This window comes from Callionymus lyra, chromosome 11 (assembly GCF_982586985.1).
Source record: "Callionymus lyra chromosome 11, fCalLyr1.hap1.1, whole genome shotgun sequence".
Taxonomy (NCBI): domain Eukaryota; kingdom Metazoa; phylum Chordata; class Actinopteri; order Syngnathiformes; family Callionymidae; genus Callionymus; species Callionymus lyra.
In genome coordinates, this window is record NC_141828.1 from 26,251,227 (window position 1) to 26,278,523 (window position 27,297).

At 36.6% G+C, this 27,297-nt stretch overlaps 5 protein-coding genes across 7 annotated transcripts in view; 3 read left to right on the forward strand and 2 right to left on the reverse strand.

Moving 5' to 3' along the window:
* Positions 1-2,034, reverse strand: part of dst (dystonin) — a 120,787-nt gene extending 118,753 nt beyond the window's left edge. For both annotated transcript variants that reach the window (XM_087802230.1, XM_087802229.1), the window contains exons 1-3: positions 1,854-2,034; positions 1,693-1,721; positions 588-779 (exon numbers count right to left, since the gene is read on the reverse strand). In XM_087802230.1, the coding sequence (XP_087658356.1) occupies positions 588-779; positions 1,693-1,721; positions 1,854-2,034 (402 nt within the window). The remainder of the gene's footprint in view (positions 1-587; positions 780-1,692; positions 1,722-1,853) is intronic.
* A 1,124-nt stretch (positions 2,035-3,158) lies between these two features.
* znf451 (zinc finger protein 451) lies at positions 3,159-12,803 on the forward strand. 2 transcript variants are annotated; one of them, XM_087802231.1, is made up of 14 exons: positions 3,159-3,252; positions 4,392-4,504; positions 6,008-6,094; positions 6,159-6,272; positions 7,203-7,311; positions 7,426-7,555; positions 7,753-7,879; positions 7,956-8,115; positions 9,053-9,200; positions 9,263-9,593; positions 10,874-11,939; positions 12,009-12,062; positions 12,544-12,603; positions 12,682-12,803. In XM_087802231.1, exons 2-14 carry the CDS (start codon positions 4,394-4,396, stop codon positions 12,720-12,722), a joined length of 2,538 nt encoding a protein of 845 aa, XP_087658357.1. In that variant the 5' UTR covers positions 3,159-3,252; positions 4,392-4,393; the 3' UTR covers positions 12,723-12,803. The 2 variants fall into 2 exon arrangements, with proteins under 2 accessions (XP_087658357.1, XP_087658358.1); XM_087802232.1 differs by having other exon boundaries at positions 4,392-4,489.
* Positions 12,804-14,096: 1,293 nt separating this feature from the next.
* On the forward strand, positions 14,097-16,198 carry bag2 (BAG cochaperone 2). The gene is made up of 3 exons (XM_087802233.1): positions 14,097-14,255; positions 14,322-14,431; positions 15,575-16,198. The coding sequence occupies exons 1-3, from the start codon at positions 14,143-14,145 to the stop codon at positions 15,967-15,969; spliced, it is 618 nt and encodes a 205-aa protein (XP_087658359.1). The 5' UTR covers positions 14,097-14,142; the 3' UTR covers positions 15,970-16,198.
* Positions 16,199-17,643: 1,445 nt separating this feature from the next.
* Positions 17,644-24,477, reverse strand: rab23 (RAB23, member RAS oncogene family). Its single transcript, XM_087802235.1, has 7 exons — positions 24,031-24,477; positions 22,146-22,329; positions 21,996-22,081; positions 20,794-20,950; positions 20,654-20,736; positions 20,502-20,594; positions 17,644-19,734 (listed from the first exon to the last, which is right to left on the reverse strand). The coding sequence occupies exons 2-7, from the start codon at positions 22,298-22,300 to the stop codon at positions 19,601-19,603; spliced, it is 708 nt and encodes a 235-aa protein (XP_087658361.1). The 5' UTR covers positions 22,301-22,329; positions 24,031-24,477; the 3' UTR covers positions 17,644-19,600.
* A 1,034-nt stretch (positions 24,478-25,511) lies between these two features.
* Positions 25,512-27,297, forward strand: part of prim2 (DNA primase subunit 2) — a 29,397-nt gene continuing 27,611 nt past the window's right edge. The window contains exons 1-3 of the mRNA XM_087802424.1: positions 25,512-25,626; positions 26,844-26,993; positions 27,073-27,185. Of these exons, the coding sequence (XP_087658550.1) occupies positions 26,849-26,993; positions 27,073-27,185 (258 nt within the window). The 5' untranslated portion in view covers positions 25,512-25,626; positions 26,844-26,848. The remainder of the gene's footprint in view (positions 25,627-26,843; positions 26,994-27,072; positions 27,186-27,297) is intronic.

The following is a 27,297-nucleotide window of genomic DNA, read 5'->3' on the forward strand; positions in this document are numbered from 1 at the left end:
CTATGTACCGCCCCATCTTCCCCTCAACCCTGAACAAGACCTTAAGACACCTTAACTGAGTGGCAATTATATTTCCTCAGGGGCCACATTTTATACAGTTGCTTTTGTAAGGGGACATCATGCAAAAGTAAAGGTGCTCAAAGTATACAATTAAGTTGAATATGCTAAAATAATTACATTGTTATATTTTATATAACTTTAAAAAAAGTTATGACCTGAAATTAAATGCCTAGTTTAAAAATACCTTTTCCATATTCACCTTGAACATCCTTTTGATGTGAAATAAATAGTTATAAATCTCACAAAAACTAGAGGACAAACTTTCTATCACAAAAAACCTATAGACATATTTAACCCAATATTAGAAATAAACAACTACATTTTTTAGCTTCTACAAGACCTTTGACCTCATGACGAGGATGTTTCCACCATCAGACCCTCAGCTCTGTCAGACTGAAAAACGTGATTCCGAGGAGCTTATTATGATTCTACACTTCCTGAGTATCGACCGATACGTCAACATGATTGATAATATCTCACTATGGGACATGATGGATCAAGACCACAGCTAAATGGGTTACACCTACAGGTTTGCGAGTCGGGGTGACTTGGACCGACTGGTAGAACTCCGGCAACACCCTCTTCTTGACTTTGCGTTTTCTCACGGTGGTCGACGACTCCGGCTCACTTTCAGGAACCTCCACCGGCTTTGGTTTTTCCTCTGGTGTTACTCGAGCATGAATGCTTCGCCTGGCATGACGCGGACTGTGTCTGAAGCCCTGTGGGACACAAGACATACGTCAACAGGTAGAAGGACCAGAAAATAACATGATTTAAAAGCATGATTTATTTTTTGTCATGTACAATAGAGCAGTTTTTTTCTGAAGGGATATTTACTACGTAAACAATGACACCTGGCACATAATTAAAATTATAATCACATAAATAATGATTTAAGCCTGAGGTGAGAACATTTTTTCAGGTTATTTCTAGGCTTTTGTAAAAAAAAAAAAAAGTAATGAAAATAGTAATTATAATAAAAAAGGTTTCTTATGTCAATAAAACTATATTTGACATAAACAATGTTACAAGCACAGTCATATTTCGTCTGTCATATATTAGCCAAGACAAATCACTTTGAGCCATATCTATTTAACCCATATATTGACCCCTTAACCCTAGTTCTCCAACAAATGTAATTAGTTAAATAAATAAAGAAGATTAAGTGTAGGGATTCCAAAATATATTATTATTATATAATTGTTTGTTCTTACAATAAATTGAGAATACTATTCTTTACCATATCAGAAATACAATTATTTAGTGGTTTTATTTTGAAATTCTTTCGAAACGGAAATTATTAAACGCCTGTTATCGAACTCGTGTTTTGGAGTAGCATATTATTATTACAAACACTCTCTTTCGATCAGTGAAATCGTTCTCGCATTCGTTGCTAAAAGTGTTTTGAAATACAAAATAGATTTTTAGAAAGTTGCCACCTCATCTATGGTGTAAGTCACAAGTGCGCATGCGCTGTCTTAAAAATAGCCACGCAATAATTGAAATGTTTTCGAGAATTCTGCAATTTTTCTGTACTACAAATTTGCATTAATATATATTTGGGGAAGCTGGTTTTGATGTTAGACAATTAATGTTATATTATATATGCCTGATGAGAAAAGTTCATCCTACCTCTCGGAAATGATGCGTTCGCAGGCCAACTGCAAGAAAACACAATATTCAGGTGTGTATTCAGGTGTGTATTCAGGTACACACATGCACATGGATGACACACACAAGAGACGCAGACCATCAGGTATGTTGAAGAAGATGGCCTGGACCCGGTTACTCACCGCGGCTCCTGGAGCGTCCAGAGAGGACGGACTTGATGGGATGTTTCCCCTCACGGAGCCTGCGATGCAGGCAGCAGAAGAACAAGATCGTGGCGATGGTTCCGAGCAGCAGCAGCAGCAGCAGCAGGACACACTGCACACTGTACGGCCTGAGCAGCACCAGGAACGCCGCGGCGATCATCTTCAGCACAATGTTCTTCTCCCTCTGAGTCGCTGTCAGAGATGACTTCACACCGGGATCATCGGAACCAGCTGTCTGACGTGATCAGAGAAATGTTTTCATTTTGTGTGAGGTGTGACTCAGCAGAGAACTTTTATTTATTTAATTTTGTAACAGGAGAAGAGAGTCAGCACAATGTGCTGAGCATCACAGTATTGTGCTGCAGAGACGCACACATCACAGTTTACTACAAATATACACACACGGTTCGTGAATTTACTTTTATTTAAATGTTCACTTAAACCCATATATTAACACCTTTGTCAACCCATTCCTCAATTTTCATTAAAACAATTCTAATCAGATTCAACAACTTTTATCATGATTCGGTAAATTTCCCTAATATGCTTTCACTACAGGAATTAAATCGTGGTTATATTTTTCATTCTGAATGACGCAGATATAATATTTTTTATACATTGCATAGTGTTAGCGACATCTAGTGGTATAACATGATATCAATATACGTATTTTTAACCTACACTATGCTTCAATAAGTTGTTTTTAATAGTTTTATTCTTGAGGACATATCAGTCTTTTCCTAGTAATAATAAAGACAATAGTTATAATGATGATTATTATACATAATTAAAAGACCATTAAGACTAAATTGATATTTGAGAAGAGGCAAAAGATCAAATGAATGTAATACATTCTTTACTTGATTATGCATCTTTATACTTTTTTCGTTGTATTTTACAACTCGTTATATTCTTGTTGCTAATGTTCTTCTTTTTTTATTGTCAAATATGCATCTTTTGAGACATACAGCATAAATAAAATTGTTGTCCTTATTTTCGTTTGTTTGTTTGTTATAAATTGTTTGTTGGAAATGTTGATTCCTTGTGATGCTCTTAGTGATTGAATAAATCAACTTGAACTGCGAAAAATAAACGAAAGCGACGAGACAAACACTAGTTACCATGACAACGACGTAGTCACCTTTATCAAGAGACGTAGGCGGGTGGGGGCCATCGCGACGTTCCGATTCCCCCCCCCCCGCCCCCCCCAAAAAAAAAAAACTAAACCCCGTCCACCGGGCATACTCCGTTGAGCAAAAGGAGTGCGTCCATCGGGTTCTTCTCAGTGCGGATGCCATGGTAGCAACAACAGCCAGCTAGAAGAGCTAAAGAAGACCACGAGTTGACTCAACTTGACTGAGGAAGTGCCTGCTGCAGGGTAAGGCCATGCTCACAAACACGTACTTAGAATGAAGTTAGGATTCCCTAAAACTGAAATAAATGCAAGAAAACGGCTCACAAATTGTGATTCTCGTCATTAAAGTGCGACGTTTAGCATCCGTTGCACATCACAACTGATGCTAGCGAACACAGAGACAGATGGGTCTCCTCTACAAATGTCACAACTTCAAAATAAAACATTCTCACGTTGCATTTAAGTTGTTCTCAGAGTATCAACGCGTTTTATTTTTATCCCTCGAACACGTTTTAATTGTAACGTTTGGCAGTTGAGCTGTTTTTGCTGCCACCTGTGGTACACAGGCGCAGGTGCAGACTTGTTTTTATTTACATTGGCTAATAATCAAACAGTTTACCCCTTCCCCTCACTATCCCTCCTCTGAACATGACCAACCAATTGTATATCTTTACTTTCATTCTGGCTGATACTCTTTCATCACACATTACCCCCTGACACTTTTCTCCACCCATTGAACCCAGCTTGAACACATTTATATACCTCTTTTCCTAAATACTTAAAATCCTCCACCTTCTTTATCTCCACTCCCTGTGGCCCAATTGTTCCACTTGGTTTCCTCTCATTCACACTTGTGTATTCTGTCTTGCTGCGACTAACCTACATTCCTCTCCTTGTATTTAATTGTTTGCTCCGAGCATTAAGTGACACCAATCAGAATTCCAATGCACAGCACTGTTAAACATGTTGTTTTAGACAATAAAGAGATTCTATTCTAACAAAGATGGATGCATGGAAGCGTACATGGTGGGAATCAGACTCTTTCCTCAGTCACAGAATGGCTCTTTCTATATAAGCTTTAGCTATTCCTATTTACGAGTGGTCACATGGTTTTATTACCTTTTTTTATAACTATTTTCTGTCCTTAATGGTGAGTTAAAAGACAATTATTTAGTCAGATAAAAATGTAAAATGATGACTTCTTGGCATGCATTCATGCTGACAACTCAGTGAAAAAATGTAAATATTTAATAGGACTTAGATCCTAGATCCTTAGATCATAGCAGTTGGTGGTTCATCAATTGTGTTTGTGTATTTGTGTTTATTTGTTGACATCAAATGTCCATACCTCAATTGTAATGTTTGTTTTTTTAATTTTATAGAAATGTCCTCTCCGACTCCAAAAGACGGGGATGAAAAGGAGGAGAGTGAAGAAGTAGAAGAAATAGAAGAAGAAGAAGAAGAAGAAGAAGAAGAAGAAGTGGAGTTTGTCTCTGTAAGTTTTTCAGAATTCTACCCGCCTACTATACTACATAGTAATCTTGTAAGTGAGTGTTGGTAAAACTTAAATCCTCAGTTTGACATAATTTAAATCTTGGACTTGTTTTTATTTTAAATAAGGTAAAGTACAATGTTACATTTACATAACAACTTCCCTCCCCTTCAGAATCAGAAACTGCTTTTTTTGGCAGTCATTTAAGAACCAAACAGGATTTTTTAAAAACAAAACAGGAATTTGTTTTGCTCCACAAGACTCCCTTGTCGGGTATTGTGGGAGGAGGGAAGAAGAAGGAACCATGTCTGCGATGAGTCGTTGTGGGAATGATTCTGTGAACTTTCTCCCAGTCAGTGTCCCAGTCTCTACCAGCAGGTGGCATGTAGCCTTGGGAGCTGGTTTAAGGAGCAGGAGGAAATTAAAGTATGTGGGGGCAGAGCATCAGTCAACAGGACTTCCCAGGACAATTTTTGGATAACCGACCTACCAAGGCCAAACTGGGGGAATTCATATTGGGATAACACTTTGTTTTGTGAAACCATGTTATAATTTGACTTTCAATGAAAACAATAGTCAAAATATTGATTATTTGTATAGAGGAGTATTTTTTGCTGTTTCTCTTCTACGTACCCCGATGGTACTAATTGACTTAATCACAAAAGGTAAATCTTTAGTGACCTGTGGAACATATCTCACTGTAAAAGCATCACCCAATCGTTTTAATGGCCTTGTCCTTCCATGCTTCATCAGTCACTCTGCCAAGAGAAATTCATTATTTTAAATGTAGTTCAAACTGTTCTTCCATGTCCCCTTTAATCAACGGCTATTACATGCTGGTTTAAACACACTCATGTGTTATAGTAGTTATATTTTTAAAGTTATTTATTGGTCTTGTGCAGATTGTTACAAAAATACAAAATGTTTTTATCATGACAATTAAATAGATTCTGTTTAAGTAAAAAAAACACCGTTCTTTCACCTTCTTGGTTCACATCCAAATCAAACAAACGAGAGTCAAAGTACACATGGATGTTGTTTTAGCAAAAACAAGTCTGAATGAATAACGTAACCTTAGTGAATAAAGTTGTGGTACTTTTAAAATAAGCATCTCATTTTTCTCTAAATGTTAAATTTGTGCTCCATTAATGAAAACAGAAGTTTTTAAATCTCAGTAAACTTTATAGATTGAAAAGTGCTCCACAAGTCTTAAGATATCTTGTCCTACAGTGTTGCTGAATCAAAAGTGGAAAGGATTAATGTTTTTTGCAATATAAATTGATAACACTAGACTGGGGAAGAAAGTGGAATGATCATTATTATTGCTTGTGTTATCCCAGGGTCAAAGTGACCCGAAGGCCTAAAAAGTAATGTGTTTGTGGTATCCTTTGTGTTTTCTCTGCACCAAGACCGTTCACATTGATTTGTTTTCAGGCCTTTGGGTCACCTTGACCGTTGGATAACACAAGGGTTAAAGGACCTCATTAATCACCCTTATTTCTTTAGGAGGTTCAACAGGCACCGGTCATCATGGATTCTGTTGATTTGCTGAGTGACAGTGAAGAGGAGGAATGTTTCCCAAATCTGGAAACGGTAGGAGTAAAAAAAGTCAGCAAAGTTTTAATCCACCTGTTTAATACCTTTTTCTTTCTCTCAGGTCGCAGAAAAGTCCAAACGACAAAGAGAAGAGGCTAACGCTGCTTTGGCTAAACTTGCAGTGCGAGTAGAACGGGAGAAACTTGAAAGAGCAGAGCGACTGAAAGATTTCAAGGTATTAAGCAATGTATTTTTTTTCTCCAAATATTGGACAAATGGAACATAAAAGTAGGGCTAGTTGACTATAAAGTAGGATGGGCTTCTTAATAGGGGTGTATATTGATAACTATCTGATAATACATACAGGAGCAAGGATACAATTGTATAATATATTGTAGTTTTATTGAAAACTTGTCTCCGGTGTTGCAGAATTTACAGACCACATGAATCTTGATGAAGTTGTAACTGCTTTCATTTGTTTTGAAACCAAAATATGTCCAAACATCAGCTTTAAAAGCTGCTGGAGTCTACTGTATCCTCTCGCCCTCAGTCATCGCCTGGATCTAGCAGCATCTCACTCTTCTTTTAGCTGATGAGGAAATGATGACTGCCAAAAGTAAAACTGCAACACAAAATTTAAATCCGATAATATTTGCATGTTAATTTAACTTGAACTTAATTGAATATCAAAACTTAAATAAATAAAACTTATTTGATAGGCAAAAAAGAGAAAGAATTTGAATATCTATCTATCTCTCTCTCTCTATATATATATATATATGTATAATATATATATAGATATATATATCTATATCTATATATATACAGTATATATATATATATATATATATATATAATCTAAATATTTCACATTCAAAAAATTCAATTTTATATTTAATTGGGTGAACTATCACTTTAAGAAGCATCTTATCTGGAGCTGGGATGGAACCTGCAACTTCTTTAGCCACAAGCTAACCATTTTATTGATAATTTCTCACCTCTTCTTCTTAATGACTTACAAGTGGTGACAGATTGTAGAATAATACAGCAGCTTAACCAAATGTAACATGATTATTTGTTAATATTATTATTTTTTACAATATTTAATTCATATTGTATGTGATTATATGTACTGATCTCATACATTTGACTGGTGGGTTTATAGGAAAGACAAAACTCCCAAATGGCTCGTGCCAGACAGTTCCTCTCTACCGTCTCAAGTGAAAGTCAGGAAGAAGCAAGACAATGCATCCAGATGTGGGTGAACAGACCAGGTACTTCCTCCTCCTCCTCCTCCTCCTCCTCCTCCTCCTCCTCCTCCTCCTCCTCTTGAGTGTCCAAACCTGCGTGGCTGTCATCTGTCAACTGAAAACCTATTAATGTTTCAGATCCTACTCGGAGAAGAAGGACCACAACTCCGTCATTTTCCCCAAACAGCTCTACTCGGTACCCTTGTCCAGTTGAAAACTGTGGCCAAGTGTTTGACAATCCACTTCTATTGGGCGGTCACCTGAAGAGGTGAGCGGAGAGATTTGAACCTGCAGGTTTATAATTAAGGCTATTTATTAGGGGTTTCTATTGTCAAGAATATGGCAATACAATACGTATCACAGTACCATATATTGTGATACTTTAGTAACAAGGATATATTATACTTTTTGAATCATTATCACCTCTATGATGAAATCGTTTGCTGTATTATGTCCTTCTTTCAGATTCGATCACTCCCCATGTGATCCCGCCGTCAACCTTAAAGGCAGCTCAGTGAAGATCTTTGCTTGTGTGGCTTGTGGTCAGCATTTTCAAACCAAGAATGACTGGAGCACTCACAGGGACTCCAAGGTACTTCCAACTTTCTAATCTCCCTCCCTTCCGAACTATTATTCATCATAATTCGGAAATCAATTTGGATTTGTAGCTGTCTCTACCCAACACCGAGGGTCACACCAGTGCACAGATGCATCAGCTCATCGTCTGCTATGCTTGTCCGTGCTGTTACCTCTTATTCAACCTGCCCGGCGAGTGTCTGCAGCACATGTCCAGCAAAAACCACTTCACAGAGTCCCTCAAACTGACCGGTACAGAATTTTCCTTTTGACATTTGTTTTTCTCATTATCACAAACTTTTATAATCTGGTACCTTCAAGATAAATGTAAATGACGAGACAATATAATTAGATTCAAAAGTTTTATTTTGGAGAGATTGGTAATCCCATGAAAGCTACACATGAAGAGGCAAATTATTGAATATAAATCACTGGAATATTAGTTGCTGTGGCCTGTTGAAAGCCTTAGCGATATAATAGCATAACAAGGCTACATAGCTAAGACACTAGGGTTGTTGGCTTGTGGCCTGAGTAGTAGCAGGTTCCATCCCAGCTCCCGATAACATGGGGTTAAACGCTTATTGCTGATTATGGTGAGCTGGCACTGTGTCGCAGCCTACTCCCCTCATTGCATGAATGGGTGAAGATTGTTGTAATTCAAATTTAATGTAAAATGCAAGCAAAAATACCTCCATGTGTTGATGTATTTGTGTTGCACTGAGGTTTCTATTCTGCTCGACCATACAAATGATTCCCTCAGTTTAGATCAACGTAAAATATCTGTACTGATCTTACTAAAGTGTTCAACTGTTTATCAAAACGCAAGAACATATTTGTTAATTGATAAAAAATTTGATAAAGGATAGAAAAACATCGATACTTTTGAAAAAAATATTTTTGTATTACTTTTTTAAATTCCAATAACTTTGAAAACCTTACCTAATAATTTCTCTGGTGTTATTTTTTTTGTTTTTCAATTTGGATATTTTTTGTCTGTCTTAAATTTATTTTCAAATCAACATTAAATACACTAACCGTTTTAGTTTTACAAAAACATATTGTTACGCCTTGAAATTTTATATTTTAGCTAAACGAACTACAACAACATGAAAAAATGAAAAAAGTTAAACGAGAACTCGATTAACTAATGTTTTTTTTTCTGTTTGCTTTGATCAATCTTTTGGCCCAGCAACCAAAGGTACCCCAGTACCTGTTCCAATTCCTCAATACGTCAAAGACCGACTCGTCTCACTGTGTCGAGGAGTTCCCTACAACGTCCAGTGTGGCAAGTGTCACGCCGTGCTCAAGTCTCATCAGGCCGCCATGGCTCACTTCAAGTTTGTTCTTCGCACTTTAAAAAAAAAAGTAATTGTGTATTTAAAGGTTCTTTTTCTTTTAGTGTGAAATGCAGGAGCGGTAGTTTTTTATTGGCCAGAGCAGATAAAACTGTCGTGGAGGTGATGAAGCAGCTGCAGGTTTGGGGACAGTGTGTCTCGTGCAGCAAACTCTTCCTCAGCCAGGCCCACGTCCAAGAACACAAGGAGTCGTCGCAGCACGACGTGGAGGTCAATAAGTCCATGGCGAGAGCTCTGCTTCAACACGGCAGATTTGGCGAAACTCAAAACGTCAACAGCTCAGAAGACATCCTGGGGAAGAAGCTTTCTGTCGACCTCTGGATTCCTCGTGAGAAGCGCATCACAAAGACTGAGAACTCTGAGGAAATACTAGAGGTGTGTATTGGCAATAATCTGACAATCTGCTGATTTAATATATATCACCATATAGGCTCATTGATATGGCATATGATGTTTTATTTTATACATACTTGTATATAGACATAACCATAAAATAAAAATTAAATAGAAAATAAGATTTCAACACAAGAAAATATATACAATGCTTGCAGTAGGGATGAACAACTATTGAAAAAAATATAATTGCAATTTTTTTCACTAAATATTACCATTAAATATGCGATTATTTTTTAATATCCTCTTATATTCATTTTTCCTCTAATACAATAAATAATTCACTGCACAGTAAAATGTATTTCTTTGTGATTGTTAAGATAAGTTTACTAAGGCATTTTTAAGATTAAAGCAAATTATGAATACATTGTAATAAAGGGAGAAGATTTATTTAGTTATTTTAATTACATATAATAGTTGCAAATACTTTAAAAACTCCTGCAAAAATGTGCTAAAAGTGTGATGTAAGAATTTAAATTTATAAGTTACAATAATAAATCACACAAACTTCAGTGACTCATTCTGACTTTTCTTACTGAACAGTTTTTGCACTAGTTTCTCTTGTATTTAATTGCATCTCCTGTGATACACATTCCTATGTTATAATTTACACAGTTCGAATTGTGTGATTGTACAAGGTAACAATTGAATCAGCGCACACGCAGATGGCGTGTTTGTGTGTGCGCGCACGCTGCTCTCGTCTAAATTAAAATGTACAAACCGTTTTCGGAATGTTTAAGTGTTGAAAACACTTTATTCTGTTTCTTAAATTCAGAGTGTTTACGTCTCTCGATTGTTCTGCTCGCTGTTCTTGCGCCGCTCGTAAGTCACATGACTATTCAACGGCTGCAAAATTAAATGAACATAAACTTAATCGATTAATCGTTCAGCCCTAGCTTGCAGTATATATTTTCTCACACCCTAAGTAATGACTGCTGCTATCCAGTAGCTGTAATATACACTTAATATTTGCATGTAAAAAAAAAAAAATGTAGTTTTATTTTGTACATTATTTATTGAATAAAAAGGCATAAAATAACTATGAGTAAGTTCAGTTCTTGAATATTGACACAGTATCAATACTTTCTTAAACCCCTTGTAATGACTGCTGCCATATAGCGGTCGGAAGTTTAATTTCAACACAAAAATAAAACGTGAATATTCTCATATTAATTGTAAGTTTTAGAAAACAACACTTTGCTGTTGTAAATCAATACAGAATTGCAACATTTAATTGAATCGATATTCTCTTACACCCCTAGGAGATACCTTCCAAACGCCGGAGGCACAGTCCGGGCTCACTAGTGTCTCTGGTCTGCGAGTGCGGCGAGGGTTTTTCGGAGGAAGCTCAAGCCCTGAAGCATCTGATCGTCTCCAACCACTTGTTCCACCAGTGCGGCATGTGTGGCAAGCAGATGGTGGAACCTTCCATAACTCGCCTGCACATGTGTCGCTTCCACGGCATCACTTATCTGTCCAACTTCTTCTACTACTGTTCCAAATGTGGCGTGGTGATGCCGGAGGTGGAGCACGTCCGAGCCCACGTGTCCGAGCACCACAGCGGTCACACCTTCATCTCTGAGAAGGAAGTGTCAGAGGTCCAAGCCAAACCTTCCACCAGCTACGAGGGTGCCGGCTCCACCGCGGGGCCCTCGAAGACGGCCCCCAGCTGGATGTGCAGGATGTGCGAGGACATCTTCGACTCTGAGCACGCTGCTCGTAAGCACTGCGGCAGGATCGGCAACCACAGCTTCCAGAAGTTCATCTGTGGCCACTGCAGCCAGAAGTTCTTCAAGGAGTCCACGCTGCAGCGGCACTGTGAGAGCGAGCACGACGGCCAGATGCAAGGCGGGTACTTCTGCGGGCTCTGTGACAGCATGCAGTTCGACTCCCACACAGAGTTCCTGGAGCATTACGACAGTCTCCATAGCAACGACTACTACTGCCTGGACGATAATGTCGTGCCACCGAACACTCCCCCCAGCTGCTTGTGCACGGACCCCAACAAGAGCAAGAAAGAGCTGAAGCTGATCAAGACCCAGTGCATGAAAGATTTGGCCTCAGAAGGGAAGTGTCAGTACGTCTGCGCTCCCTGTAGTGTGACGGTGAACTCTTATGGAAAGATCAAGACTCATGTAGCCATGAAGCACCCGCCCCTGGACCTGGACATGAGCTTCGGCGTCTTGTGCACCACCTGCCCGGAGACCTTTCCGGATGTGCAGAGTTTCCACACTCACCATCACGCCACACACTGCACACTGGAGCCCTGCCCGAGCTCCAGGACCAGGACTGAGTCGGCCGTGGACGAGATGAAGACCAGCACAAACCGTAAATCAGCTCAATTTGTTTCTCTCGCTCCAAATGTGCTTCTTTGGTTCTGACTTATCTTTTCTGCAGTTGATGAGGACGAGACGGAGAATCCAAAGACAGCAGAAGATGATGCTGGTTCAAGTAAGAACCTAAAGTAACTTGATCACTATGTTAACTTTAGCATCATTAGTTAGTTGTTTATGGAAGTCTATAGTATTATTGAATTCATCATTTAAAATGTCTTTAAACTATATTGAATTCAATATTTATATAAAAAAGGTTGAACTGTTTATTTTTTTGTTTTAATGGATTATTAATTATTATTATTATTATTATAATGAATTATTATGAATGAATTTTCATATACATAGTTTGATCTTCTCGTACCAAAAAAAAGGATATTGAGATATAAGGATGGATAAAAAGATTATACAAAAAGAAAATTAAATGCTTAAGGAAACGCACAAATAAAAGTTTCAACATTTGAAGTTCAATATTCCGATGAAATGTTCAGATATACGTCAGTAATAAACATTCACTTGATCATCAAATGTCCAAATAAAAAAAAAGAATATCACAATAATTATGTGTTTTGATGCACTAATGAGTTGATCTGCGTCAGATGAACTCGATGAAGAAGTAAAGAAAGCGCTGGCCTTGAGTCTAGAGGAAGAATCGCCAGGTGAGATTTGATTAAAATATAAAAGTTATGAGTCAATAAAATGTACAAAATTATGACCTTCTTTTCTTTTCTTTCTAGAATTGAAAGAAGCTCTCCAAAGAAGCATGTTGGATTTCTAGACAAGTTTTCGTTTTCAAAACTGTTCCTAAGTTTGTCTTTGTTCCTGTTGAGAAAATATTAAAAGTTAATTTCAGAGTCAACGATCCTCCAGTCTGTCTTGGCACTGAAACATGATATCTGGTCTGGGGTTCAACTCTGCTGACATGTGCTATAGCTGGCTTAGATGATGATGCAAGATTCCCAAGTAAACACATGCTGGTCTACTACCCTTCCTCCAGTTGTCCTCTCAGCTTTCACTCCCATTTCAAAACCCTGTGTGCTGCAGCAGCTTTGAGCTCTCTGTGTGTCGCTCGCTTCAGTCATGCCAGTTTCTATCATTGTATCATCTATATATTAATTGATAACCTTCAAACACACCAGAGGGACTGTCGAGTGTTTTATTCAAACCCTAAAGAACAAACTGTTTTTTATCTTTATTTTTTAATTAAATCCCCGGTCATTGTTGTTGTTTTTGTCACAACATTTTCAACTAGATACCAATACTAAACATATTTAATACTTGATACCATTGGTACATAAAAGTAGGATACAGAAAGGCTTCACAAATTAAAAATAAGTATTTTTTATTAACAAGAGAAAATGCAAAATTAACCTGTTAAGACGCGTAACAATAAATTGAACCAAGTGTTAAATATTTATTTTATTTAAAAAAATAAAAATAAAAAATAAACTGCCCAGGGGTGCCCCCTTATTACTGAAAAGCTACAGAGTGTAAATTCTTATGACGAATAAATTAACAAGATCATTACGTAAAGGGCCAGAAAAATCATCTTTGTTTGGATTTAATTACATTTTTATTCTATGACAGTATGGACAAAAAAACAGATTTATACCATATTATATTGTGAATATGTTTTTTTATTTTTTTTACATTAAAACCATTTAAAACAAAAAGGTTTGGATGGATATAAACTTTATTGATTGATTTACAGAAAAATATATATTTTAAGCAGAATCTATTTTCAAAGGTAAATTAAAAAATAAAGAAACGTACATTTCCAATAAGACCAGATACATACCGACCAATACAAATATAGAATCTAGAGTAAATGTAAAGATAAAATGGCAAAAATAAGATAATAATAATAAGTAAGATGTAAGATATTAACAGTGGACAAATGTTACAATAAAGTGTGTGAGTGGTCAGACAGTACAAGCTTTAAAATCAATTTAAAATGAATGTCTGTTGCTGACATCATTAAAAGCGTTTTCTGGTTAAGTTTTAACGTTGATTTTTAAGTTATTGGGATTTAAAAAACGGCCCAGTTCGACTGTGTGGTTTGGCGCCCTCTGTCGGAGCCGCCCGGAACACTTCCTCCGGATGAGGGGGTGGGGGTCCAGCCCAGCCCATGTTAGGAAGTGTTCTTCTGCTGGACACTCCGTGACTTTCAGATCGTTGAAGGAGAAGAACAAGCCACCATGGCTCAGGCTAAGATCCAGGCGAGGATGAATGAGGGCAAGTTCAGCAGAACTATGTCCATGGCCGACCGCTCTGGACAGCTGCTGGAGTCTTTGGATCAGCTGGAACTGAGGTCAGGACACAAATGTTCCTCAGATCTTCTGTGTCGTCTCTGAACAAGAACATGTGCTGAGATCAGGGTGGAGGCTCTCAGAGAGACGGCTTCAGTCATGGAGCAGGAGCGAGAGAACATTCTGGAAATGATTCAGTCTCTCCAGAGCAGCCAGGAAATGAGGAACATCAGTCCTGGTGAGAGTTTTATTCAACGTACTGTATATTTCCATGTCTGTTAGGTTGACAGATGAAGGTGCAGCTCCAACATCAGGCAGTTACCAAGAATACAAGAGTTCATGCTGACGTCATCTTGAGGTGGACAGTTAGGATCTCAACCCCCAACCTTGGCTGTGGAATGTCGCTTATGTCACTAGAGATAACTGTTCGCTCTGTTCCTTGTTTTCCAACAAATGTTTGATTACAGTTGAAAATTGTTTGATTAAAGTTGAAAATTGTTTGATTACAGTTGAAAATTGTTTGATTATAGTTGAAAATTGTTTGATTATAGTTGAAAATTGTTTGATTACAGTTGAAAATTGTTTGATTATAGTTGAAAATTGTTTGATTACAGTTGAAAATTGTTTGATTATAGTTGAAAATTGTTTGATTACGGTTGAAAATTGTTTGATTTTAGTTGAAAATTGTTTGATTACAGTTGAAAATTGTTTGACTATAGTTGAAAATTGTTTGATTACAGTTGAAAATTGTTTGATTTTAGTTGAAAATTGTTTGATTTCAGTTGAAAATGGTTTGATTACAGTTGAAAATTGTTTGATTTTAGTTGAAAATGGTTTGATTACAGTTGAAAATTGTATGATTATAGTTGACAATGGTTTGATTATAGTTAAATTGTTTGATTTTAGTTGAACATTGTTTGATTTTAGTTGAAAATGGTTTGATTATAGTTAAAAATTGTTTGATTTTAGTTGAAAATGCTTTGATTATATTTGACATTTTTTTAATATCAGTAGAAAATGTTTGATTACAGTTGAAAATTGTTCGATTGCAGTTGAAAATGGTTTGATTTTAGTTGAAAATGGTTTGATTATAGTTGAAAATTGTTTAATTACAGTTAAAAATTGATGATTATAGTTGAAAATTGTTTGATTACAGTTTAAAAAAAGTTTGATGTATATTTATCTATTTTGATCTGTGTCAAAAAATAAATCTACACCTTTATATTATAATTAATATAATTAACATAAAGCATGTTTTAATTACATATTTTGTCATTATTTTTATTTATTTCGTTTTAGTTCTGGTTACTCAGGGTTTGTTCTCTTGAACACGTATGGCCCCCGGGCCGTCCTCCGTGCTGACCAATCATCTGTGTTGCAGGAGAGAAGGAGGAGCTGTCGCTGACGGCCGAGCATCTGATGGGCCGGACTCTGTCCGTGGAGATCTGTGTCGGCACCGTCAGGAACCCTGAGCAGCAGGAGGCTCTGAGCCGGGCCACGTCCATCATCGACGACGTCGTGAAGACACTCCTGGACAACATGGACGCCTCCAGGCAGAAGCTTCTGGCCCTCCACTCGGCCTGCGTGTCCGACGCTCCGCCCGTCCCGGTCGACCAGAAGTTCCAGGCCATCGTGATCAGCTGCGCTCTGGAGGACCAGAAGAGGATCAAGCGAAGGCTGGAGACGCTGGTGAGGAACGTGCAGAACGCCGAGAAGAACATCAAGATCATGGACAACCAGAAGGTGGAGGAGCCGAGAACCAACGGCCTGCAGTAGAAACAAGCCTGGTGTTGTTGTTGAGGGCCAAAATACACTGTGTGTTGTGTTCAGACTTTTAACCACATTTGTGTGCTTGTTGTGTTACCACAGCACTGTTACAAGAGCCCAGGGTTCTATTGTCTTACATGTGAAGGTCAAAGTTCACGACCTTGACTTAAAGGTCAAATCTCGACAGCTTGATTGAAGTTTCTGACTTTATCACGTGTGAATAAACTGTTGAACCAAATTCCAAATTTGACTGTTTTCTGGAATATTACTTGATTCAACTTCATTGAAATATAAACAATGAAAGAACTATCATGATAAATATATTACGATTTATCAAGGTATCAATATTTTCTCACACCTCTACTATATTTTTGTGTGTAACTTTTAACTTCTTGACACCAAAACTTTTGTCGACTTTTAATATTTACATTTGAAATGTTTAAATTCATAAAACAAGCATTTCCAACCTCTGGTCTGGGGACCATTCGTGACCCGTGAGTCGATATCTTGTTATAAATGTGTAATTAAACCTACAACCTACAGACAAAATGCATATTTAAATCATGAAACTACTAAAGGGCATTTGAGGCCCTTGAGTCGATTTGATTTGGCCTGTAACGCATAATATAAACTGTATTTATACAAATGATTCAACCAAGTAATTCATTATAAAACAAAATGAAAGCAGCACAAAAGGAAATGTTTTATGCTAATTCCTAAATAAAGATGTTCATGTCTGTCAGTAAAAAACCTCTCAAAGTTGTGTTGAACTGGATTTTATGATGGCTCGGTGATGCAAAACAAATTAACAAACTACGATTTTTTTTTTACAAACTATTAAAAGCAATTTACAAATTAAGCTTTTTCTTAAACTTTTGAAACAAAGTAGGTTTCAAAAGTTTCTTAATTAGTTTTGTTATATTAAGATATATTATTTTTCTCGAAAGTTTCTAAATATGATCTATAAGTTTTTAAATGAGTTGAAAATAAATTTGTTTAGCAAGTTTTGTTTTGGTACTATGTAGGTTATTTAAAGTAGTTTGTCAATTTATTTTGATGGTTTTAAATTTGTATCAAGTCCTTAGAAATTAGTTTTGTATATTTAAAAATGTGTTTAGTGAGGGTTTTACATTTGTTTCGATAGTTTGAATAACATTTTTCAATAGTTTGTAAATGTGTTCAACAGTATGTAAATGTATTTTAACAGTTTGTAAATATCTTTCAACAGTTAATAGTTAATTTTGTTGATATAGTTTGTAAATGTGCTGCAATAGTTTGTAAATGTGTTTCAATAGTTTTTATAATTATTTAAATTGTTTTTAAATGTGTTTCAATAGTTTTTAAATGTGTTTAATAGTTTGTTATTCTGTTGTTATAGTTTGTAAATGTGCTTCAATAGTTTGTAAATGTCTTTCAATAGTTTTTAAATTATTTAAATTGTTTTAAAATGTGTTTCAATAGTTTTTAAATGTATTTCAATAATTTGTAAATGTGTTTTAATAGTTTCTAAATTTGTTTCTGTATTTTGTTAAATTTCCTTCAGTAGTTTGTTAATTTTTTGTACTTCCCAGCCACTATAGGATGATATAAGATGTGTTTTAACTCCTGAAATATATATTTGTCAGCGTTCATCAAACGATGTGGTTACATCACTCATGGAGAAAATTGAAAACCTCATAAACGTATGAATGGAGTGAAATCTTTAATTTAACACTGCAAAACAAAGTCATCTTCGGAGGCCTCGTCGCTCTGGTCGAGACTCTTGGTCCCAGCAGACGTCGTCAAGCAGTGAACGTTTCATGTTAAAAGAACAGAACAACCATCTGTGGAGCACACTCGATGAAAACGCACCCAGATGTCCGTCAAACGTGAGTGACAGCTCAGGACGGTTAGTGTCTACGGTCTATAGATAAAGTGCACACAATCCTGCGAGTCGAGATGAAGGCGGAGAGATTGTAAACATGGTTAAGGCATCTTGGCGTCGCAACCATGATGGTACATTCACTGGACATCAAGACGAGCATGCAGACACACTTGACTCATGTTTCAAGAGCATCAGATTATTGAAGGTTCAATTTAACATTTCAAACTAGGACCGCTTTTATAAGTGTTGTTTTTCAGTGACGTAAACGTTGTGTGGCGACACTATCATACCAACATTTTTTAATATTGAATTAAAAGGCTTTCAATTGAATAATATTTAAGTTAAAAAAAAATTCAGTTCTTTTAATTATACATTTAAAAAATTTAACCTTTTCAACATATAAATAATTGAATTCAATTGTTTAATTTTTTTAAAGTAATTAATTGCCTATAACAAACAAGATTTGACTTACAAATGAAACCAAACTACAACATTTAAAATGTTTAAGTTGAATCATTCAATATTCTGATGATATAATTCCATAGAAGCGACAAGTGTAGAGTTTGAACAAGGAAGCTTCGTTGTTATGGTTCGTTTGTGCTTGATGGTATAATTCCTCCAAAAACCAACAGCAAACATTTGCATATTCACAAAAACAAAAATCTATTTCTTTATATTTTCTTCCAACCACCGGGACACGTGGAATATTTACAAAATGTTAAATCAAAACACTAACGGAACATGAGAGACTAACGTGGAAGTTCATCAGTGTCATCAGAATATTAAATGGATGAATTTAATATTATACTTAAATTGTTTTTTTTATAATTGAATTTAGAAACTCGAATATTTTCAATATGAATTACGTTTTCTTTTGTTTTTACACATAGAGTTTGATATCCGAATTCAAATAATTTAATATTTCAATATTTAATTTATACTTTTTTTTTTTTTAATGTTTTTTTAATTATATATTTTTAAGTCAATATTAAAATGTTTGTAAAATAGTGTCACTAGACAATATCAAAAGAGTATCTATTACTATTATATCAACATTTTTATATTGAATTTCAAAGGTTACTAATTAAATAATAATAATTTAACAGTCAATATCACTGATATACTTCCATACAAATGACATGACACTTCCATCCCTTTCATCTGCACTCATGTTTGGTCCCTATAAATCTCTTTACATTCAAAATCTTATCGAGCTTCTAGTCACTACATTTGGCACTGAGCTGACATCGACCGGAACGTTCCATCCACACTGGTGTGATGTCATCGGGAAGGTTAGACTAATACGTAGCGAAGCAGGTTCAAGTTCCAGAGCATTTTTAATGACATTCCCGGTTCAAAAATAAAACCGATTCCTCAACGACCTTGACCGGGGGACAGGTCAAGACCTTGACCAGAGGGTAGGTCACAGCCTTGATTGAAGGGCCAGTCACGGACAGGACACGACCTTGACCGGAGGACAGGTCACGACCTTGACCGTTGGACAGGTTACGACCTGGACCGTTGGACAGGTCACGACCTTGACCTTTGTAGTACAGGTCACGACCTTGACCGTTGGACAGGTCACGACCTTGACCGTTGGACAGGTTACGACCTGGACCGTTGGACAGGTCATGACCTTGACCTTTGTAGTACAGGTCACGACCTTGAGAGGAGGACAGGTCTCAACCTTGACCCGAGGACAGGTCACAATCATGGAGATGATGCGCATGATGGAAGCGAGAGGTTCTGGATTGGCTTTGGTCTCCAGGTGTAGCACTAGAGCAGGCTGCAGCCGCCGAAGATGTTTTTACTCTTCTTGGTTCTCTGTTTGTTGGGACGCAGCGTGATGACTTCCCGGCCGTTGCTGGAGCTCTGGTTGGAGACGTTACTACAGGTGGTGGTGAAGACACCTGAGGGACACGGGAGGCATAAAATTCCATTATTTCCATAAAATAAAAAAGGAAAAAAAGCACTAAAACCTTTTTAACTTCCATAAAAATATAAAATCCTAAAACTTCAATATAAAATGTGTTCAAATTGTTTATTTAGTTCATTGAAGCACCTTTTATTTTATTGAACATTTTATTGGAAAAACTAATTTTATGATTGATTAATGGATTATAACACACACACACACACACACGCACGCACGCACGCACGCACGCACGCACGCACACGCACACGCACACGCACACGCACACGCACACGCACACGCACACGCACACGCACACGCACACACACACACACAAAAATATATATACTGTATATACTGTATATATAAGAAAATAAATGTAACAAATTTATTAAAAACATTACTTTCATTGACGCATCTTTTTTTGATTTATTTATTTTCTTTGAAACTAATACGGTAATAAAGAAAAAAAAAATCAACCTTCACACACCAAGCAAAGAAAACTAATCACGAAAAGGATATTTGGTTTGGAGCTTAAACACTAAGGTTACCATCAACACATTTTTCATTTCCCTTTTAAATAGATTCCCTATGAATTTTTCCTGCATTCACACAATAAGGGGCATGGACAACTTCAATGACCAGGGCGGGTCAGAGCAACATGGATTCAAACTAAAAGATGTTTAGTGTCTACAGAGTGACGAGATTCTCACATCAAAGCTTTAGAACTCGACTCTGTGTCTCCAGAGCTGCAGGTTCACTCACCTATTTTATTGCTGGTGGAGTGAACGACCTCCGTCTCCTCCGCCGTCTGCTGCTTGAGCTGCTGAAGATACTTGTCGGCCAAGTACTTAAACACTGAGGCGAGGCAGGACAGCGTGAGTGAAACGATCACGGAAACACCTTCAGTCTCTCACCTTCGTTGACGTTCAGATCCTCTTTCACCGACGCTCGGTAGAACCTGAGCTTCAGACGTTTGGCCAGAGACTCCGCCTCCTCGCTGCAGGGAGACAACACTCTGAGCTTCACCAAAAACACCACGGCGAAGGAAACCTACTTTTTAACGACGGTCTCCTCGAGCAGGTCGATCTTGTTCTGCACCAGAACGGTAGGGATGTCCCCGACCTCCGCCTCGATCTTCTCCTTCCAGCTGTCGATGGACTGGAACGAGTCTCGGTCGGTGGTGGAGAAAACAAGCACACACGCCTGAGCCCCTGCAGACACACCAACAATACATTGAGAAACAATACTGCATACATTCAACAACACTGTGACATTGTTTTATGAATAAAACATTACAGTTGATATTTATCATAGTTATTTCATGGTTTATATCTAAATAAAGTGCTTATTAAAGAAAATTGTTGGATTTTTTCATAAAACAATAAACAGACAAGAAGGAAAGAAGTAAGAAAAGAAAAAAGGAATGAAGGAGGGAGGAGGAAAGAGAAGAAGGAAGGAAGGAAAGATAGCAAAGGCGGAAGGAAGGCTAGAAAGAAAAGAAGGAAGAAAGGTCAAAATTAAAGAAGGGAGAAAAACAGAAGAAAGCAAACAAGGTAGGGGGGAAAGAAGGACAAAAAGGAAGGCAGGATAGAAGTTAAAAAGGTAGCAATGGAAGGAAAGAAGGAATGTAGGAAATAATTGTTAATCTTTTAATAAAGTGCATGTATGAAATAAAAAGAATGCTATTGTTTTATTTACAATTCACATGCAAGAAGGAAAGAAAATAATGAAATAAATAACCAATTAAGGTAGAAAATAATTATTAAGTATGTATTTCAATCATGTAAGTATGTATTTCAATCATGTGTATATAAAATAAAAATATTTTTATATTTACATTTTTATTTACAATGAACATGCAAATATTCAGTGTTTGTGTTGAAATTAATCTTCCGGCCTCTAGATGGTAGCAGACATTACCTACCTACAGTCCTCCGCAGCTAAAGGAACAATTCAATCCTGCAAGGGTGACTGAGGATAAGAGGATACAGTCAACTCCAGCAGCTTTTAAAGCTTATGTTTGGACATATTAAAAATTAAAGCAGTTATGACTTCAACAAGGGTCATGTGGTCTGTAAATTCTGCAACACAAGAGCCAAGTACTTGACAATACTACAAATATATCCTTGTGTCTACAGTATCATGATATATCAAATCGTTGACCCTGTATCGCAGTACGCATTGCATCAACAGATTCTTGTTAATACTCACTCACACTCATCAACCGCAGCACGTTTGACAACTCTGGAGTCATACCTCGGTAATACGCCTTCGTGATGGCGTCAAACTCCTCCTGCCCGGCCGTGTCCCACAACATCAGCCGCACGTCCTCGTCGTTGACACTGAGACGAAAATATTGATTTAATCCGTTTGCTTCACTTCCTGTTTTAAACCGGGAACACCTACAAGATCTGTCGCTCCAGGAAGTCCACGCCGATGGTCTTCTTGTAGTCCTTGGTGAAGATGCCTTTGCAGTATCGTTGGATCATACTGGACTTCCCGACGGCGCCGTTCCCCACGACCACCACCTTGATGGCCACCTCCATGTCCTCCTCCAGCATGGTGGCGACGGCGAGACAGAAACCCCCTTCTGTAGAGAAAAAGATACCATCTTGATCTCTGGAGAGACTTAAGTAGACAGTCAGTAGAGTAGTCGAACTCCGAGTCACATCTTCACCAGGGAGGTCACATATGTTCCCATCATACTTGCATGGGTTTACTCTGGTTTCCTCCCTCAATTAACACATACAGAGGTTGATGGAGATGTAGGTGTGAGTGATTGTCTCTGTTACAGACGGGTGTCCTGTTCAGGTGAGCTGCGTGTTAGGGTTGCTTCAACTGTTGCTGTACCTTATGGAACTTTTTATATGAATGATATGAACCGTTTCAACAATGAGCTGAAGGAAGGAAAGAAGAAATAAAAAAAGGAAAGAAGGAGTGAGGGAAAGAAGAAAGGAATGAAGGAGGGGAGGAAAGATAGGAAAGAAAAAAGGAATTAAAAAAAAGGGGAAAAAAATAAGGAAGAACGTAAAGAAAAAGGAAAGAAAGAAAACAGAAAGAAAGAAAAGGGTGGAAGGAAAGAAAGAAAACAGAAAGAAAGGAAAAGAAAAGAAGAAAAGAAAAGAAAAGAAAAAAGGAAGGAAGGAAGGAAGGAAGGAAGGAAGGAAGGAAGGAAGGAAGGAAGGAAGGAAGGAAGGAAGGTTGGTTCATGGTGATGATTTAAAGGACCAAAACATTATGACCACCAATTGAATACATTTAATCTACTTTTTATGTCGAGCATGACAGGATCCTGACAACTGTTGTTGTTTCTGAGGAGAAACTTCATTTTTCACTTATGAAACTTTATAGAACAAGTTTAAGTTTCCACAGAGATCAATCGTTGGAATGAAGTAAATCCCGATGAAAAAAGACGTGACGTTTGAGGAACACACTTGTTAAAAATGTATAATCTCCTGCAAACAATAACTCATCAATGCATATGTAAAACCTGTAAACCTGTCGACTGAACAAAGGTAAAATACAACTATTACTGTATTTATGCAGCTGACAGGAGTAAAGATAAGGAATAATTGATTATACATTTAAAAAAAAAATATGTCAACATGTATGCTGTCGTTGTTATTTTAATTTTTGTATATTATACTTGACCATTTTAGATCAACCTTTCTTTCCTGTTACAGGTATTTATAATTGGTGAGTGAATATATCTCTAATTATTTATTCAATCATATACTTTTACCAAGTCCACCCCAAAAAAAAACATTGCTTTTATTTACATTTTTCACATAGTGATGGAGCATAATGAATATATTTAATACGAATATTTAGCATAAATAACACAAATAAATGTAAATATAGTCCAACAACCACTGTATATTATTCTTTTTTCTTCTTCATGTTTTTAATGCATTTAAAATATATAATTTTATTGTATAAGTTTTATCTCCTGTGTGCATAAAAAAGACACATTTCACAAGAGTCACTAGATTCCGTGTATATTGATAATAATAACCTGGAGAATAAAGCCGTTTCTGATATAAAAGTTGAATTATTTAATTAAACACCATTAAAATAAGACATGACATTATATTATTATGGATTCAAACCATTTTTTCTGCAGCAACATGTTGATAAACGACACAAAGCATCGACAAAAACGCACCTTGATGCCGTTTACAGGTGAAGAATTGTGATGTATTGATCGTTAACAAGAATCGATCACTGACCTCACATTTGTTCATGTTAAAGACAGAATAATCGATGAGCTCGACACAATGACGTCTCTTACCTTGAATCAACACTCGATTAGTTTCCCTGCAGGAAACCTCCGATCACATCTCAGCTTTATTCAAGACTAACTAGCTTCTCCGTTAGCTTCGTCCGCCAGAGCTGCTCAGGTCCGCCCTACTCTGGAATCTCACTGCGACCACTCGTCACAACCACCGCAGCTCGACCTCCAGAGTCAAGGCTCGATCAGCGAGAATCCTCTGCGGTCATCGACGAGACATTTCCGTCGCTCAGGCGGACAAACTACGCAGAGCACCAGAGAAGCTACCAGGCGGCTAAGCTAGCTCGTGAATGCTTGTTGCTAGGCAGCAGAGCCAAAGAGGGTTGAACTGCAAGAGAGCAAGTCGACAACTTTCGCTCTTGTCTTTAAATGTGTATTTAAAGCACTTGATTTGGTCGTTTCGCGAAACTAAAGATAAAAAGTTCAATATTATTCGTTTTTGTGTTTAAAATATTATATTTTGCGATTTTCTAACAAAATTGGCGAGTGTTTTGGTAGAATCTGGTATCTTCTTGTTTTATGTCGGTCGGAAAAAACATAAAAGAGCATTACCGCCCCCGACTGTTATGGAGTGTGGATCGGAATATTATTTCCCCCTTTTATTACTTCTATAAGGTATATCAATAAACTATGGTAAATTATTCACACAACTTATTTGTATATCATATTCAATAAATTAACTTTGAAAATTAATTTCTAATACTTATTTTTTTTAACAGCATCAAAATCAAACTTTGAATGAAAAACAAAACTTTTTTGCAGACTCTTTTGTTTCAATGCATGAATAGATTCAGTATAAAATGAATAAATTAATCAAATATAAAAAAAGGTTAAAATTAAATGTAAAAAATAAAATTCAGTGTAACATCTTGGCAGCCAAGGAGAAGCAATAATATATCCGTGCTTCGGTGACCCTGTTTACTTTATTAATAATAAAGTATAATTTTTTATTTTTTATTTAAATGTAATAGTTTTTACATTTCATTTTAATTTTAACATGTCATTTAACAACGATTGCATTAAAAAAAAATGGGATAAAACAACAGTATTTGAAATTTGATGTTTTTTCAACTTATTTATTTATTTATATTTAGAATCTGATTTTAATGCTATAAAATATAGGTTTTGGACATTCATATTCTACTCTTACTTCCATATGAATTAGCCACGAGGATACAAAATTAGTCCTGAGAAGAAGAAAAAATAAGAACTACTTCTCTTATTTAGCTCTATTTTTCTCTGCGTTTTTGTATTTTTTTTTCTTCCTCCCAAGTAACAAAACAATTGGCTTGTTACATGTGACATGATATTCAAAAAAGACAAACATCTATGCCATATATTCTTTTACAAAAAAGTTTCCAAATCAAAGATACACGTAAAAATATACAAATTAATAAATAAATTAAAATACAATAAAGAAGTCAGCATCAGGAGGGCGGGGAGGAGATGACAAGCGCAGCAGAGCAGGCCGGTGGGACGCGCCGGTACACGAAACAAACGCTCCTTGAGGTTTGACGGTGTCGCTTACGCGCGTTCCTTGAACCGCCCTCTGCGTTTGGCGGGATTCAGCTGAAGAAGACAGACTTCCGTGTGTCGGTAATATTTCTACGTTTTATTCAAACAACACAGTTATACGTGCCTTTCTGTGCTTCCAAGTCTCCGTGAAACTGCTCACCCTGCTAATGCTACTTTCGTTAGCTAGCAACTCTCAGTCATTTGTCATGTAACATTTACACCCAATCAAAGATTTCTGTGACATATTTATCATTGTTAACAAACCGTCGCTGAACGTCTGTCTGGATGATACGAGCATGTTGCTGGAAAACAACCTAGTTGTGACCACAATAATATATTTTCAAAATTCATATTCCTTAACAATAAAACAAACATTTATCGCACTAAGTATCGCACTATGTATTAAACCATACACGTTTAACTCACGAAGAGCTTAAAAGTAAACACCAGTTGGCAACTTAGAGATTTACAAAAAAACAACAATGAAAATATAGCAGTAAAAATAAAATATATCTAAAATATGGCCTTTATTAGCATTAAAATATATAAATCTAGTTTTCAAAAGTATTAAAAACACATGGGTAAGGTACTATGTTCATTTCAAATCAATAAATCTCAACAATTAGTTATCTATATATATATTTATTAATTTACAGATAGTTTATAAAAAATGCAAAATAATAAATAAATAAATAAAATGTTCACCTAGACACGCATCACAATAGTGGAACTAACATAACAGTTAAGTGTTAATTTATATTTAATTGTCTTTGTAAACATTTTTCTTTATAGCTGAATGCTCTACAAGTCATGGAGTATTTTGTGCATTAAATTGTTTTTTTATCCCATGTTTAAGAACATAAAAGTCTGTGTGTATTGTCTGTAAAACCTATGCAGTTAATGTGGTGTTTTCTTTTGTTTTTTAATTGTCAAGTAGGTTTTACATTTGAATTCAAATGTTTTTAATAATGTTGAATTTAACTTGCTTTAATAAAATGACGGAGTAATTAACTGAACTCATAAACAATAAACTACTAATTCAAAACTCAAATCAATACAAACATTTATTATTATGTTCATGTATACATTTTCTTTCCCCCCAAAATGTCTCCTCTTAACTGCTAGATCTAATTCATTATTAACTAATGATTAAAAAAAAAAATCTATATTCCTTCAAAACTAAAAAATAAATATCGCACAGCAAAACCATTTGATTAATTCATGTACGTCAACCTGTGCATGTATTTTATGTCAACTTTAATGACTGTTGATCAAGTGTTTATTTTCTTTATGAACAGGCATCATGCAGTTCCCTGGCAGGCAGAGGAAGTTGGTCAACAGTGTCCAGACGGAGCTCTACGGTCAAGCTCTGCAGTTCTACTGTCAACCTCCGTTGGAAAACATCTCTCTTACAGAGTTTGAGTCATTTGCTGTCGACAGACTCAAACGTAAAAAAAAAAAAATGCTTGACAGTGTTTTGACGCTTCTTTGTGATGACTTCTTTATGTGACCTGATTGTCTCTACAGTCCTGAAGACGGTGGAGAATCTGGGTGTGAGTCACGTGAAACTGTCCGAGCAGTACAGCAAGAAGCTGGAGGCCGAGTTCAAGAACCTGAACTTCCCGTACAGACCAGAGGCTGTGAGTGTGCCTCTGCTTAGAGTTGATATGGAGTTACTGATGGAACAAAACTGCATCATAAAATCAGAAGATCCTTAAATGTGTGAGAACGGAAACTTAATTTAAAGGTCCT

What these genes read in the sequence shown, in the direction of transcription:
- znf451 (XM_087802231.1), top strand. Translation starts at nt 4,394, where the DNA reads ATGTCCTCTCCGACTCCAAAAGACGGGGATGAAAAGGAGGAGAGTGAA. An exon ending in GATGTGGGTGAACAGACCAG is followed by an intron (nt 7,312 to 7,425) that starts GTACTTCCTCCT and finishes TTAATGTTTCAG; the next exon opens with ATCCTACTCGGAGAAGAAGG. An exon ending in TTGGGCGGTCACCTGAAGAG is followed by an intron (nt 7,556 to 7,752) that starts GTGAGCGGAGAG and finishes TCCTTCTTTCAG; the next exon opens with ATTCGATCACTCCCCATGTG.
- bag2 (XM_087802233.1), top strand. Translation starts at nt 14,143, where the DNA reads ATGGCTCAGGCTAAGATCCAGGCGAGGATGAATGAGGGCAAGTTCAGC. An exon ending in TTGGATCAGCTGGAACTGAG is followed by an intron (nt 14,256 to 14,321) that starts GTCAGGACACAA and finishes TGCTGAGATCAG; the next exon opens with GGTGGAGGCTCTCAGAGAGA. An exon ending in AATGAGGAACATCAGTCCTG is followed by an intron (nt 14,432 to 15,574) that starts GTGAGAGTTTTA and finishes TCTGTGTTGCAG; the next exon opens with GAGAGAAGGAGGAGCTGTCG.
- rab23 (XM_087802235.1), bottom strand. Translation starts at nt 22,300, where the DNA reads ATGCTGGAGGAGGACATGGAGGTGGCCATCAAGGTGGTGGTCGTGGGG. An exon ending in GGATCTGAACGTCAACGAAG is followed by an intron (nt 20,595 to 20,653) that starts GTGAGAGACTGA and finishes GCCTCGCCTCAG; the next exon opens with TGTTTAAGTACTTGGCCGAC. An exon ending in CTCCACCAGCAATAAAATAG is followed by an intron (nt 19,735 to 20,501) that starts GTGAGTGAACCT and finishes CGTGTCCCTCAG; the next exon opens with GTGTCTTCACCACCACCTGT.